This window comes from Maylandia zebra, linkage group LG16, assembly GCF_041146795.1.
Source record: "Maylandia zebra isolate NMK-2024a linkage group LG16, Mzebra_GT3a, whole genome shotgun sequence".
NCBI classification, from domain to species: Eukaryota; Metazoa; Chordata; class Actinopteri; order Cichliformes; family Cichlidae; genus Maylandia; species Maylandia zebra.
Window position 1 is genome coordinate 16,448,481 of NC_135182.1, and position 13,798 is coordinate 16,462,278.

Consider the following 13,798-nt stretch of genomic DNA (forward strand, 5'->3'; position numbering starts at 1 on the left):
TCCATGGATTCTGTCAGTGTTTTGATCTGTTCACCATCAACATTGCGTGCAGCAGCAACCACAGCCTCCCAGACATTGTTCAGAGAGGTGTACTGTTTTCCCTCCTTGTAAATCTCACATTTGATGATGGACCACAGGTTCTCAATGGGGTTCAGATCAGGTGAACAAGGAGGCCATGTCATTAGTTTTTCTTCTTTTATACCCTTTCTTGCCAGCCACGCTGTGGAGTACTTGGACGCGTGTGATGGAGCATTGTCCTGCATGAAAATCATGTTTTTCTTGAAGGATGCAGTCTTCTTCCTGTACCACTGCTTGAAGAAGGTGTCTTCCAGAAACTGGCAGTAGGACTGGGAGTTGAGCTTGACTCCATCCTCAACCCGAAAAGGCCCCACAAGCTCATCTTTGATGATACCAGCCCAAACCAGTACTCCACCTCCACCTTGCTGGCGTCTGAGTCGGACTGGAGCTCTCTGCCCTTTACCAATCCAGCCACGGGCCCATCCATCTGGCCCATCAAGACTCACTCTCATTTCATCAGTCCATAAAACCTTAGAAAAACCAGTCTTGAGATATTTCTTGGCCCAGTCTTGACGTTTCAGCTTGTGTGTCTTGTTCAGTGGTGGTCGTCTTTCAGCCTTTCTTACCTTGGCCATGTCTCTGAGTATTGCACACCTTGTGCTTTTGGGCACTCCAGTGATGTTGCAGCTCTGAAATATGGCCAAACTGGTGGCAAGTGGCATCTTGGCAGCTGCACGCTTGACTTTTCTCAGTTCATGGGCAGTTATTTTGCGCCTTGGTTTTTCCACACGCTTCTTGCGACCCTGTTGACTATTTTGAATGAAACGCTTGATTGTTCGATGATCACGCTTCAGAAGCTTTGCAATTTTGAGACTGCTGCATCCCTCTGCAAGATATCTCACTATTTTTGACTTTTCTGAGCCTGTCAAGTCCTTCTTTTGACCCATTTTGCCAAAGGAAAGGACGTTGCCTAATAATTATGCACACCTGATATAGGGTGTTGATGTCATTAGACCACACCCATTCTCATTACAGAGATGCACATCACTTAATATGCTTAATTGGTAGTAGGCTTTCGAGCCTATACAGCTTGGAGTAAGACAACATGCATGAAGAGGATGATGTGGACAAAATACTCATTTGCCTAATAATTCTGCACTCCCTGTATTGTGCGGCACGTAGGATCGACACTGCACAGTGTGCTTTGAGGTAGGAGCTAAAAAGGGTGTAGCTTGTGTCTGTGAGCACCTGTGTGTACACCTGTGAGCGCGCTTGTATTTAAAAGGTTCCTTCATGTAATGATCTCCTAGAGGGTGTGGGGAGCCATAGCCCCGTCCTCCTGGGCATGAAGCAGGTATGGAGGAGATCCAGGCTCCAGACATCCAGAGGCCCTCAGAGCACACGAGACCAAGGAAGACCAACGGAGGGGCAACCGTTCTACTATCCCGGAAAGAGCTGAGGAGAGCCCCAAATGAGGGGTCACTCACCAGTCACGAAGCAGAAGCCAGGGGGGGTTGCAGTGACGTGCTCGTGAGCTCCGCCGGCAGCCAGCTGTGCCAGAGTGACCAAGCCCCAGGCTGAGGGCACCCCACCCCCGAAGAGGTCCGAGCGAGCCCCAGGCTCCAGGCTCCGACAAGCAGCCACAAGGAGTGAGCCGGTGCGTACCTGGACGCCCATCCCCGGACACAAAGAACCGCCCGATGTCTGCGGGCGTCGGCCACTGGCAGGGGGAGTGGTGAGGGGAGATAGGCCTCCATACCTTGGAGGGCCTGAGATGTCCCCAGAGAGGTGGCGTCTGATACCCAACCTGACATAAAGACACAAACAAACAGGCACACACGGATACAAACATCCATTCCCACCCTCATGCTCTCATATGCAATTACTCAGCAATCACCCAACGTGGAGACAGACATAAATAGACACTGTACACACAATCACACTCCCCAAGCGTACTCTAAGCCCCGGGTCTAGGTACCCTTGCCCCTGGAGGGGGAAACTGCACCCAGACCCAGCTATGGGGATATTTTTCCACTTTCTAGGTGACCTTAAGGCCACAGAATTAAACCTGTTACGATGTTGAGCTCTTTATTGGATATGTTGTTTGATAGCTGCACGTACAGAAGCATTCTGAAAACAAGTGTTTATAAAGTGTTTATAAAGTCCAGTGTGAAGTTTCCAGGTCATCTGCTGGTGTTGGTTGAACGTGATAAAACAAAGTGGATGAAAATCGATGCAGCCATCAAAAAGGAGATTGGAAAGCACTTCATGTTTCCAGCTGTACGTAGATGCTGATTTCCCTTTCAAACAGGTCTTATCATCCCACAGTGCCTAAACTGCCACCAAATGGTTTGCTGACCATATTGTCATTGCACTTGATTGACCAAACTCACCTGAACCAGATCTCAGGAAACACGTAAGCAGTGCCACAAGCCGAGTGCCTTCATGGCACACTGCACTGATGCAGGAATCTGCGGTAAAATGAGTCAAACAATGACTGAACGTATAAATGAACACGTTTTTAAGACTGAGCCAAAGTAAAATCAAGACTAAAATGGGTACAGTGTATGGAAAGAGTGTTTAATTCAAAATATTCTCGTAACACATTTGGGATGAAATAGGCTTTCAAACAGTGAATCTGATGCATGGAAACCAGACAACAGAGAGTACATGCTGTACATCAAGAGTTTTCTCAGTAATTGGGTATTGCACGACTTGTCATGTATGCTGGACAGTTAACACATGTATTATTACTATAACTGGGTGTCAAACTGGGAGCTGAGAGCGGACGTTTTCAGAGGACAAGCAGACAAAATTGGCATTCCACATAAAGAATTGCTCTACGGAGTTTATCTTGAGATGAGTTTTTGTTAACTGTGCGTTTCAACGCATGACGGTGGACCACAGAGCTCCGGGCGACAGGGGCAAGGTCACCGACTGTCACCGGCTCATTACTGAGATGGAGGCGCTCGCCTCAGTGCTGACTCACTCTTAGCAAACAGCCTCCTTCTCAGGGGTTGCTGGGAACGCACTTCAAATAACTGTTTTCTAGGAGTAAAGTGACAATGTCAGTGCTTTATATAATCTTTTCTTTTTCTCTAATACCATGCATTTTCTATTATCACACTGATACAGTGTTAAGCAATTTACATCAAAGCTAGTCTAAGATGGGTAATCTGTAATTATTTAGTCAATCAAAACAAAAAAAAACAAAACAAAGCAACTTTCTTTTTCCCCCTCAAAGAATAGGACTACGTCAGGTTTGGACTACAAAACAGCAGAAAGGTGTCAGGGGTTGGGGTAGAAGACAAGCATTGTGCGCATCACACAGGTCATGAAAGAATGCAAACTACTGGCTAGTGACATTTTCCAAATCATGTTACATCTGCTGTTTTGTTCGTGCGACAATGTAGGGTCAAGTGAATAAGGCCCGAGTCACACAGCCATAGAGACTGATGGCACTTACCAGTTGACAGCAAAAATCCTTGACCTGTTTAAGAACATGTATTTGTGTTTGTTGCCTTGGTTGCTAACAGACTGTTCAGGTTGTAGTTATTGTCAGAGACGCGCCAGCTACTCACTGAGTGGTAGCGCCATTGTGAAAAGTGCGATAATAACCACAACAGTTGCACCTTTGACTTTTACTTTGAAGGTGAAGGTTCTGGGTTTTCCATTTGCCTTGCATTTTCTAAAGTTTATTTAGCACTTCGCTAGTTGTTAATGAGTGTTTCTAGGCAAGAAGGCATCTTTCACACAAATTACAGCCAAACTTGACACCCTGCTAACAGCCAAGGCAATTGCAAGGTTTTTGGTGCAGCAGCCTCTTTGAGACTTTACCCAGCAACATCCAGCAACCACTTGCAAACCAGTTGGGGAATACAGATTTTACTCATGATCGGTGGTTGCATGACATTCAATATGACGGACAACTCAAGCAATGTGCACAAATTACCTCTATTACTGGTCAAATAATTTCAGTCTATAACGGCGTAATCTCAAAGGCCATAGTGTCGTCTGAACCTAGCATAAAGCTGCATACACACAGGGAGCGATTTGCTTGACCCATCGTTTTGGTAAACGACGCATAAATTCCAGGGTAAGGGTTAGGGTTATATGTGGTTACTAGTTAACCCTCTAATTTACTTAGTACTTGCTTAAGCCACTTGCCTTGAAGTTGAGGAAAGCTTGTCTCAGTACCCATCAACTTTGTGGCAGTGTTTTCCCCCTCCTCCACCCATGGTAGCTTAAAGTTGCCAAATGTCATTGACTTGCTGTAGCATTTTACTGCAAACCGCTTCCCGTGCAGATGCACTTTAAAAGGACAACAGCCATGCAAGCAGCAAACCTAAACGCTACAGTTAGCATACCGATAGTGTGATGTTTAGCTTTACTGTGTTAGCATGCTAACATTTGCAAATTAGCACTTTGTTCTGACCAGATGGGGGCACTAAACAAATGTTCAGATTGCAAGAGTTATTAAAAGAGAATTCTAAGAGGGTTATGAATGCCATAACATTTTGTTCACACAATTTATAGGTTGAAGATATTGTATTCAAAATTCAAATGCGACCCTTGAGCGGCTGATTGAGAAAGTTGGGTTCACTAGGATGCGCCAACCAGGAACTATTCATGATTCACCAGCACAGCAGTTTTGAACACTGATATAACCACTTTACAGGATAAGTGAAACCTTCCTCCAGCAGGCAAAGCCCAAGGGAATATTAGGGAATCATTATCATCCTGAGGGTACATCCTATGGGGACAATGAACGTACAGGATTCACAACATCCTTCTATTGCTATACTATCCATGGAAAAATTACCCAGCTACACCCAGCTTCTCAAAAGTGACTTTTTTCCTGCTCTTCTATTTCAATGTCAACTAAGTAAATTTCATTTTATTTCTCATTTTATTAAATTATATGTATGCATATGTAATTTAAATCTCTCCAAGTGTTCTGTTGCTAATCTTTTCTTTAATCTAAAAGAAAGCCTATGAAGAAGTAAATTCAAGTGAAAGTACTTCTTGAGTACTTGAGCAGCACAGTAGTAAGAGTGAGTCACTTTCTACACCTGTACGCAGCTGTTTGAGGGGATGAACTCAACATCCCATGTGCTTCAAAACAGGATTCAGCTTTGCTGTTTATAAGGGGAGTGTTCACATTTATTTATAACTGATCGGTGCCTCGTCTAATGCCTTGTGAATGGTCTCCAGCCGCTACATGCAGAAATGACTCACAGAGACACAGGCGGACATATTGGGAGTCACCCTGTGCTTATTCAGAAGGTACAGTATGTTAAATACAGCACTTGGTTTTCCATAAACAGCAGTGTTTGGTCAAGACTAGATGCTTTTGAGGGCTGAGGGGCACATGTGAATGAATTTGTAAGGCATGACTGGCTCCTGTGGATGGGAGAAGGGATCTGAAGAGAAAAGAAGCAGGGAGAGGCATGGGCTTTGTTCCTATTCTGAGTCCTGACCCCTTCACTGCCTTCTTTTTTTACCCCTTGACCGCTCCGCTTTTCTAGCTCCTCCTCACACCTTCAGACGACTTCTTTCCCTTCTCCCTTCCAGTCTCAGTCTTTTCTCTAGCTGTGCTTCGTTTGGGTTCATGTATTGTGCTTGCACATGCTGGATCGCAGCATCAGAGTGCACTCATGAGGGACTTCAGGATTTTCAATCATTCGTTGCCACAGCCGCTTTTCCTCCCCATACGAGTCCATCCAGTCGACCTCCTTCCCATAGCTTTCCCCTGATGGGAGCAGAGAGAAACACACACATTTGTTTTACTTTGTTAGAACTAGACAGCCCACAGTTAATAGGATTTCCATATGCTTTATGATTTTTGCTTAATGTGCAAACCGTGCATGTGCTTGAAGAGAACTACTAGAGTAAGGTTTGCATGAGGCAGTTTTCTTTTCCTCATACACCAATAATACCTGTCCTTATTTTTGTACAGACATATGGATGTTTACATTTAATTCGAGCAGAGTTTAAAATAGTGATGTCAGTATATGTCGAAATAATGCCTGTGACTCTAATCTCGGACATAGTCCGAAAAACAAAAAAGTATATTTATAAGTGTGGGAAATCTAAAATGTAGGCTGAAGTGGGAAAATGTCTGTTACACTGTGGATGTGACAGGACTGTAGCAAAATTATGAATAAATATAAATACGTCTGACTTTGGCTCACAGGAAAATTTTAATTAATGTGATAAATAAAAGCATCCATTCAAGCAGATATACAACATATGAGTTGTTTAAAAAATAATAAAACATTTTCTGCAACATTTTGACTGTAACAGAAAAAATACATGGAAATTCCTTCTCTCATAACACTGGCTAACCAGATTATTTTGTTTTCCTGCCACACAGTCTTACCTGTGCCAGCTCCCAGCCTCACCCCTCCCAGGAAGACGTTGCTGGACACAGTTTCTTTGTCCCACACAGTCAGCTCCAGGCAGACGTTGTTGAGGTCTCCCGGCTGCAGGCCGCAGTAGGTGAAGGTGTGGTTCCACTGTGGGTTCACGGTGTGTCGCTCCACCACGGTCTTGTGCTTGGTTGACTTGTTGCTATCAGGGAGGAGGTATCTAAGAAAAAGGATAGAAGTTACTTAGCATATACTCAAGCTGTGTTTTTTAAGAAATCACAATTTAGTCCACTATCATTCATTTTCCATACTGCATCAATATACTGGTAGGGGAAAATGGTATAAATAAATAAATAAATAAAATTCGGTCACTGAAAAGAAATCAGAGGACGACAAAAAAAAAGACATGAGATGCTCCAAGAGATGCAAGACTGACCCAAAGAGATGAAACAGCTTCAGAAGTAGTAAAAAAGTGACTACAGAGGCAGAAAAATTAGTCCTGTTGTCTCAAACTGTGTCCATGTAACTTCATGATTTGGATTTACAACTAGTGCCAGATGTTAAACTGAAGAATAACACACTGTAAATGCCAAAATAGATTACATTTTCTGAAATGAGACGTCAAATATCATTTAGATCATTTACATTTGTAAGTTATATGTGTGCTTCATAAAAGCTGTGCCTACTCTGACGTAAAACCTCATTACCTCATTCAAATTCATAAACCAGTGTCTCACCCTTTCACAAAAGGATCCGAGTAGCCTCCAGACTTGACAGCAGTGAGATTTTTGGCTCCTTTGACCAGCAGCTCAACCATGCCCCCTTCAGGCAGAGTTAAAGGGCTCGTCTTTTTGCCCTTCAGAAAACTCTTTTTCACTGCGTTGGTAGGAAAAGCAGACAAATGAATCCATGTGCAAGCGAAAGTTTATAATGTATATGTAACATTAGATACAAAATTAAATAAAATCAGTCATAACAGTAAGAAAGAGATATCAATGACCTGTGCACACTGACTTACACAAAAAAAAATCAATAAATAAATTGCACCTTTTTGCAGAATCAATAAAGGCATTAAGTTCAATAATATCTATCCCTACTAGCTACAAAGTAGTGACTCATGCTTGTAAAGCATATGGCCCTTCATGTTTTATTTATTCAGGAATTTCAGGATACAAATTTAATTCATGCAAACCACAGCAATGAAAACCATGCAGCCACATGTCACACATGACCACGTCAGTTACCATAGTTACATGCTTTATTATTATAAATATAAGCCAGCAAAGAGCAAAAGTTTCACAAAGGAAGTGTTTCGTATCTCTTCTGAGATGTGGTCAGTGAAAGATGATGGAAGCCTCAATTTAAACCCACCTTTAAAATGAAGACCTATGTTAACCAGTTTTTATGTTACTTAGTGTGATGAAATCCACACAAGCATCATCTGTTGCAGACAGCATAGTGGATATTTTTGGTGTAAGAACACAAACGTAGTTTTTCCATTTCTGTTCAATATTTTGGACATTTGCATTTTTCGCATTTTAAATAACTACTGCATGCTCATGATGCAGTATTGTTTGGTTTGTAATTTTTGTCAGGTGTTAGGTGGTTGCTAGGCAATGCAATCTCAACACAAAATAGCTTGCATAATTAAAGTTTTGCATTTGAAATCAATTAGATGTTGTGAAATTAAAATGATACAATGCTTTTATAAGACATTACAGGAGCATAAATTACAAATGGGCCTCTTTATCTGTTGGTAGGTGGCTGCTAGGCAACATAATGACACTCCACGATATAGATGAGTACCTTCAGGAGCCTAAGATGTACCTGGTTGCAAGCAAACAGATGTTGTGTACTGTAGTGATAAAATCTGGTGGTCAGGTGGTCATCTTATCAGGATTTTCACAAGAAAAGAACACACTAATCCCCCCCAAAAAGTCTCAGCTATAGCAGCTATTGTGCACATTGGACTTCAGCCCCTAGTTTAGAGCTGTGATTTAGCCCACTGCATTCCTTCCTTCTCAGATTTACCAGACCTGATCCATACATGCATCTGGTTAAGACAAGTATTAGTTTTGGAGAGTGTGTGTGTGCGTGTGTGTGTGGGGGCGTGTGTCTGTACACGTCTGTATGATTAAAAAGGGTCATATAGAAAAAAAAATATCAAAGAATTTCCTTCAGCCCTGACCCCTGTGACAATCCTCTGCTTGCACCAACCTTAACAACACCACTTGCTCTACAAAACCATGCAGTGCTTTATAGATGTCTAGGAATATTTTTCACTAGTCACAAACAGGAGGTCAGTTTCTGTTTTCTAATCATTTGGGCAGCAGTCGAGCAGTCGCGCTGCAGTAATTGGGGATAAAAACCAGGGAACGTCTGAAAGTAGCGAAAAACAATGTTTTCAGGTCAGACGGGGATAAGAAGGATTTTATTTAGATCCAAGAGGGTTGGGCAAATATATATTTATCCTCATTAGCAAATCAACAACTCACTGGTAGGTCACTCATTATCACAAACTCATGTTGTGCAGTCAAACATTATTCAGACCCTCAGAACTTCAAAGTTTTAAATATAACAAACATGTTTTTGATTTTGTGGTTTAAAATGTCACTAATAAGGAGCAAAGAAGAAGAAGAAGAATAACTCTGTTGATCCCCGAGGGAAATTCAAATGTCTGACAGCTCATCTGCGGTTTGTATGAGAACTGAAACCCTGATGGCTGTGGGTGCGAATGATTTTCTATATCTTGCTGTTTTACAACAGAGAGAGCAGAGTCTTCCAGTACTGATGGTTTTTGGTTTCATAAAGGTGTTGTAAAGGAGGAGATCAAAGTTATTTAGGATGGCTTTTAACGTCTTTCGTGTGCATCTTTCCACCACCTCCCCCAGCATGTCCAGTCTGGCTCCGATTACAGAGCTAGCTTTCTTCACTAGTTTGTCCAGTCTCCTTGCATCCTTGTTTCTGATGCTGCGTTCTCAGCAGACTGCTGCATAGAACAGCACACTTGCCAACACAGACTGACAGAACATCTGCAGCAATGTACTCCAGATGTCAAGAAATCTTATTATATACAGTATATCATACTGTAAAGTTTAATGGTGATGACAGCCATGAACATACCTTGTACTTGGTCCGCAGTCGGTGTGACGTTCTTTCCTTCAGGGATGTACTTCAACACAACAGTTAGTTCTCCTTTATACTGGAGCATTGCGTCTATACTGCCCTCCACCTACACACACACACACACACACTAATAAACCAGATGCTCATATTTATACGAGGTAGCTGAAAAACACTATATGTGCTGATTCAGGCTGCCACCTTGGGCTGCAGTGTGTACCACTCCTCTATGTGGCAATCGAATTTCCAGGCGTCAAAGGCCAGCTCCACTTCTCCCAGGAAGCTGTTGCGTCCAAACCGGTCGTGGTGCCATATGGACACCTGCAGGGTTCGTGTCTCCAGCTGCGAGTGGCTGATCACATACTGAGAGAGAGGAAGTTCAAAAAAAAAAAAAAAAATCCCACAAGAGAAGATCAACTGAATGTCGTTTTATGATGTAACGTATTAATTCATTGCTCTCTAGCTCTCATTGAGTTTTCCTCTCACACACCCGCAGAGTCTCGTTGAAAACAGGGTTAATGGTGTTGGCCTTGATGCTCGTCTTCCTCTTGCTCTGTCGGGACTTATCTGGCAACAGGTAAGTCTTCACATACCTGCCACAAGAACACACAGCAGGTTATAACGGAGTCCTCTTACGCCATTGTGTGTGTGTGTGCGTGCGTGCTCTCTTACGCATCTGTGCGCTGCCTCCTCTCATCTCCTACTGCCAGGTTGTGACATTCTTTCACAAGGACACTGAGAGCGCCGGTCTTGTAGCTGTAGCTGACATTGAGCAGGATCTCGCCGCTCACCTTTGCGTTGCCATAGTCACCGGTCTCGCTGTACATGCTCATCGTGCTGTTTATACTGCTCTACGAGGCCAAGGTGAGAGATAAAGGCGTAGATATGAGACGGCGACGATAAAGGAGGGGAGAAGGGAGACAGGGGAGCATGTGACGCAAGAGAAGTGATGAAATACAGTGGAAACAAAACACGATGAACAAAAGAGGAGGAAAATCTGCACAATGTTCAGACTGAGGCTCACGTCAATCATTGCTGTCACTGGAAGTTTGAGGGAAGTGCAAAACGTGAAGCTTTCAGGGGGTATAAATGAGAAAAAGCATTTATATTCTGTCTGGAAATGTCAAGACATATGTAAGGATGCGTGACATGTAGCAGCGTGTAGACTTTGTAGAATTTGTCACTTGGCCAATCTTTTAGAAGTTTAACCGGCATTTGTTGCCATTTTTGGAAATTTCAGAGACTGAACATTAAAGATGTCGAGTCCACAGTCACATCAGACCTGTGAATGCAGCAAACTGTGTCAACTGAGAGTGTAGAGAGATGTGACTTTGCTTGAAGAACACTTGTTGCTGTTGGTCGTCAGCTTAAATAGTCAGATCCACAGGGTTATAACTGTCATAGAAATTAGGTCTGCTCCATCAAATAAAAGCCACATTAGCAAACATGTAATATAATAAAAGTGAACTTTTTTTTTTTTAAAGTTAAAAAGCGGTAAAATTCTGACTTGGGTGGCTGCTCCTCCTGAATTTTCACTGTTTGCCCATCAAATTAAACAGTAACATTTTTATGCCACATTCACCATCACAATTTTCCCCCTCACACTGAACTCTTGCCAAACCTATTTCTCTGAGGAAAAAAAATATTTGCAATCACAGCAGGTAATTATGTCTGGAACATGTCTTTAAAAGCATGACTGCTGTAGCTCCAGACAGGATAAAACTGGCATAATCCACTGATAATAATATTGCTATCCAGGGAGCAAAAGACTAAATAATTTCCCCCAGGGATCAATAAAGTATTCTGATTCTGATTCTGACTCCAGAAGCCAGAATTGAGCCACGTTGGCTCTCTCACCCCACCTCTACTGTAAAGTCTTACTCATTTATTTCCTGCAGGAAGTCAGCATGACAAATGGCTTTGTTAAATGCAAGGGGCACCAAATTAAAGCACCAACAGAAAAAAGGAAAAGTACGAGCAAAACCATGCAGTGAGCATGCAGTTACACTCAGAATATCATCTTATGGTATATTCATGAAAATTCTCTATATATTATTGAAACCTGCATGTAATATTTAGGTTCTGGTGCTTTGCTACGGCACCTTTACTGTGTGAATGTGCAATAAAAGCATGCACAACTACCAAAGGAGAGGCTTACAGTCTCAGCATCTGAGTCGGGGACATTGAGGTACCCCCACCTTCTTTCTGATCCAGGAGTGGAAGACTATTTATAAAAGAGGCAGAAACATATATGAAGAAAGATAGAAGAGGAAAGAGTGAGTACTGAGCTCTCTGATGTGTTAGAAATCACAGATTTACCAACTCGTCCAGCTGTGAAATCTGAAAATATGCAACGGATAGACAGCTGCTACGAGAAAGAAATGGGACATAACCCTTTAAACTATTAACCATCTTTTTAAAAATCGTTGCAGATTTAAATATTTAACTTTTCAATAACTGCTCATTAGCACTGCTCATATTAGTTTGGCTTCGTTTTAGTTGGATGTGCAGCAGACAAATCTGTAGAAGCTGTGTGATGCTATCATGTCAGCATGGACCATACTCTCTGAGGATGTTTCCAGCACCTTGTTGAATCAAAGCAGCTCTGAAGTCAAAAGACTAGCACAGTGTACCTAATAAAGTGGCAGATGAGTGAATATCACCCATTAGAGTGAAAATAATGACAATACAAAAAACCCCTGTATTTCAGTTCTAATGAGTGCAATAACAGTATTTTACTCTAATGTCCCTCAGCACTGATCAGCGGGTATCTGTGTCATACACATGTACGCACTTGGCTAGCTTTTTAGTTTGCTACAGTCATGAAAAAAACCACTACTATTTCCTTAAAAGTCTAATAAACGTATAGTTTAGTTGATATTTATGATATTTATACACATCGCCTTTACCCCCTACCTCACCAGAAAATAAAAAGGTTTCGTTAAAACCGAAAAAAAGGAAAAAAAACATGTCATAGATCATGGGAACCATTAAATGCCTCTAATAGTAGCTCATTGTGCCTTCATTATCCACAAAAGCCCTCTGTGCAGTGAATCACAGCAGTGGGCAGAGTATATTAGAGCTCGAGTCAGTGACAGCGAACTATCTGCATCACATCTCATCACCACCTTCTACTTCCATTCATACTGCCAACAGCAGCTCAGTGACTGCTACTATAACAGAAAGATTGACTGTCAAACAGGCTGGCCATATCATCCATTTACCTACCCAGCTCTCAAACTAAACACGCTCACAAAGGAGACGAGCAGAGCGCAGTGAGTCATGAATAAGATTGTTATCTCGACATTTTAATAACTGCTTTTCTGCCAAAGTAGTTTAGAGCTGGCTGTGACTGATTCCCCTGAAGAAGTTAATATGCATATCTTAATCAAGTAAATGTATGAGCAATTAAGTTAAAAAAACACTATCGCTTTGATATTAAATGAAACTTAACTCTGTATTTGTATTCTGGGGCTTGACTACAGCAGATCTGCATGATCTGGAGAAAAGAGATGCTTCTTTGTCTCAGTCTGCCTGTTAGCAGCCAGTCGGTCCGGCCTCTGTCTGAAAAACGTAACATTAGCTCCAGGCCTCAGCCCTCTCTAAGAGCCCACTCTCTCTTCTTCAGTTCAAAGGCTTTTGGTTGAAAACAGGTGGACGAAAAACAGATTCAGACCAAAGTTATTTTAAACTAAAAACTAAAACTGGATGTGAAAAAACATTTCGGTTAACTGAAAAAACAAAACAAAACAAAACAAAAAGTTTAAATTGGGAAAATGAAAATATAATTTAAAGGTAATATTCTTTGTTTGTAGATTCGTTAGAGTGGCAAAAACTTTATTACAATTTACATGATGACGCTCTGATGCACGTGATTGTTGAGACTCTGGATGTCTATGAGACTGACAGTCAACTGCTTTTAAATAGTTGTTTTTATTGTAATACCTGAAGTGATTTTCCTAAATTGTACTCGTGACATTTTATTTCAAAAGACTAAAACCAATAAAAACTGAACTAAAACGAAACATCTTCAAACAATAAAAACGAAACTGAAAGAAAAACTAAAAGGTAAAGAGAAATTTGAAAACGAATTAAAGAAAACAAAATATAATAACTCCGTTTTATCAGACTACACAGTAGTAGTCTGATAAAACGGTTGCTGGGCTACATCAGGTAATTATGATGTCATATTCTTGCTGACAGATGACAGACGACGTATAGGCTGGTGTCATCCCACACCTGTGAGATAGGTGCTATGGATCAACTGCAGTGTAAATAGACAGAGT

General features: G+C 41.8%; 1 protein-coding gene across 4 annotated transcripts in view; it reads right to left on the reverse strand.

Annotated features, from left to right (window-relative positions):
• Positions 1-2,577: 2,577 nt before the first annotated feature.
• Positions 2,578-13,798, reverse strand: part of sytl5 (synaptotagmin-like 5) — a 48,260-nt gene continuing 37,039 nt past the window's right edge. For 3 of the 4 annotated variants that reach the window (XM_004551331.3, XM_004551330.3, XM_076874849.1), the window contains exons 10-17: positions 11,671-11,736; positions 10,185-10,363; positions 10,003-10,105; positions 9,714-9,875; positions 9,513-9,621; positions 7,127-7,265; positions 6,401-6,609; positions 2,578-5,770 (exon numbers count right to left, since the gene is read on the reverse strand). In XM_004551331.3, the coding sequence (XP_004551388.2) occupies positions 5,628-5,770; positions 6,401-6,609; positions 7,127-7,265; positions 9,513-9,621; positions 9,714-9,875; positions 10,003-10,105; positions 10,185-10,363; positions 11,671-11,736 (1,110 nt within the window). In that variant the 3' untranslated portion in view covers positions 2,578-5,627. The remainder of the gene's footprint in view (positions 5,771-6,400; positions 6,610-7,126; positions 7,266-9,512; positions 9,622-9,713; positions 9,876-10,002; positions 10,106-10,184; positions 10,364-11,670; positions 11,737-13,798) is intronic. The other variant, XM_004551332.3, reaches the window with a different exon arrangement.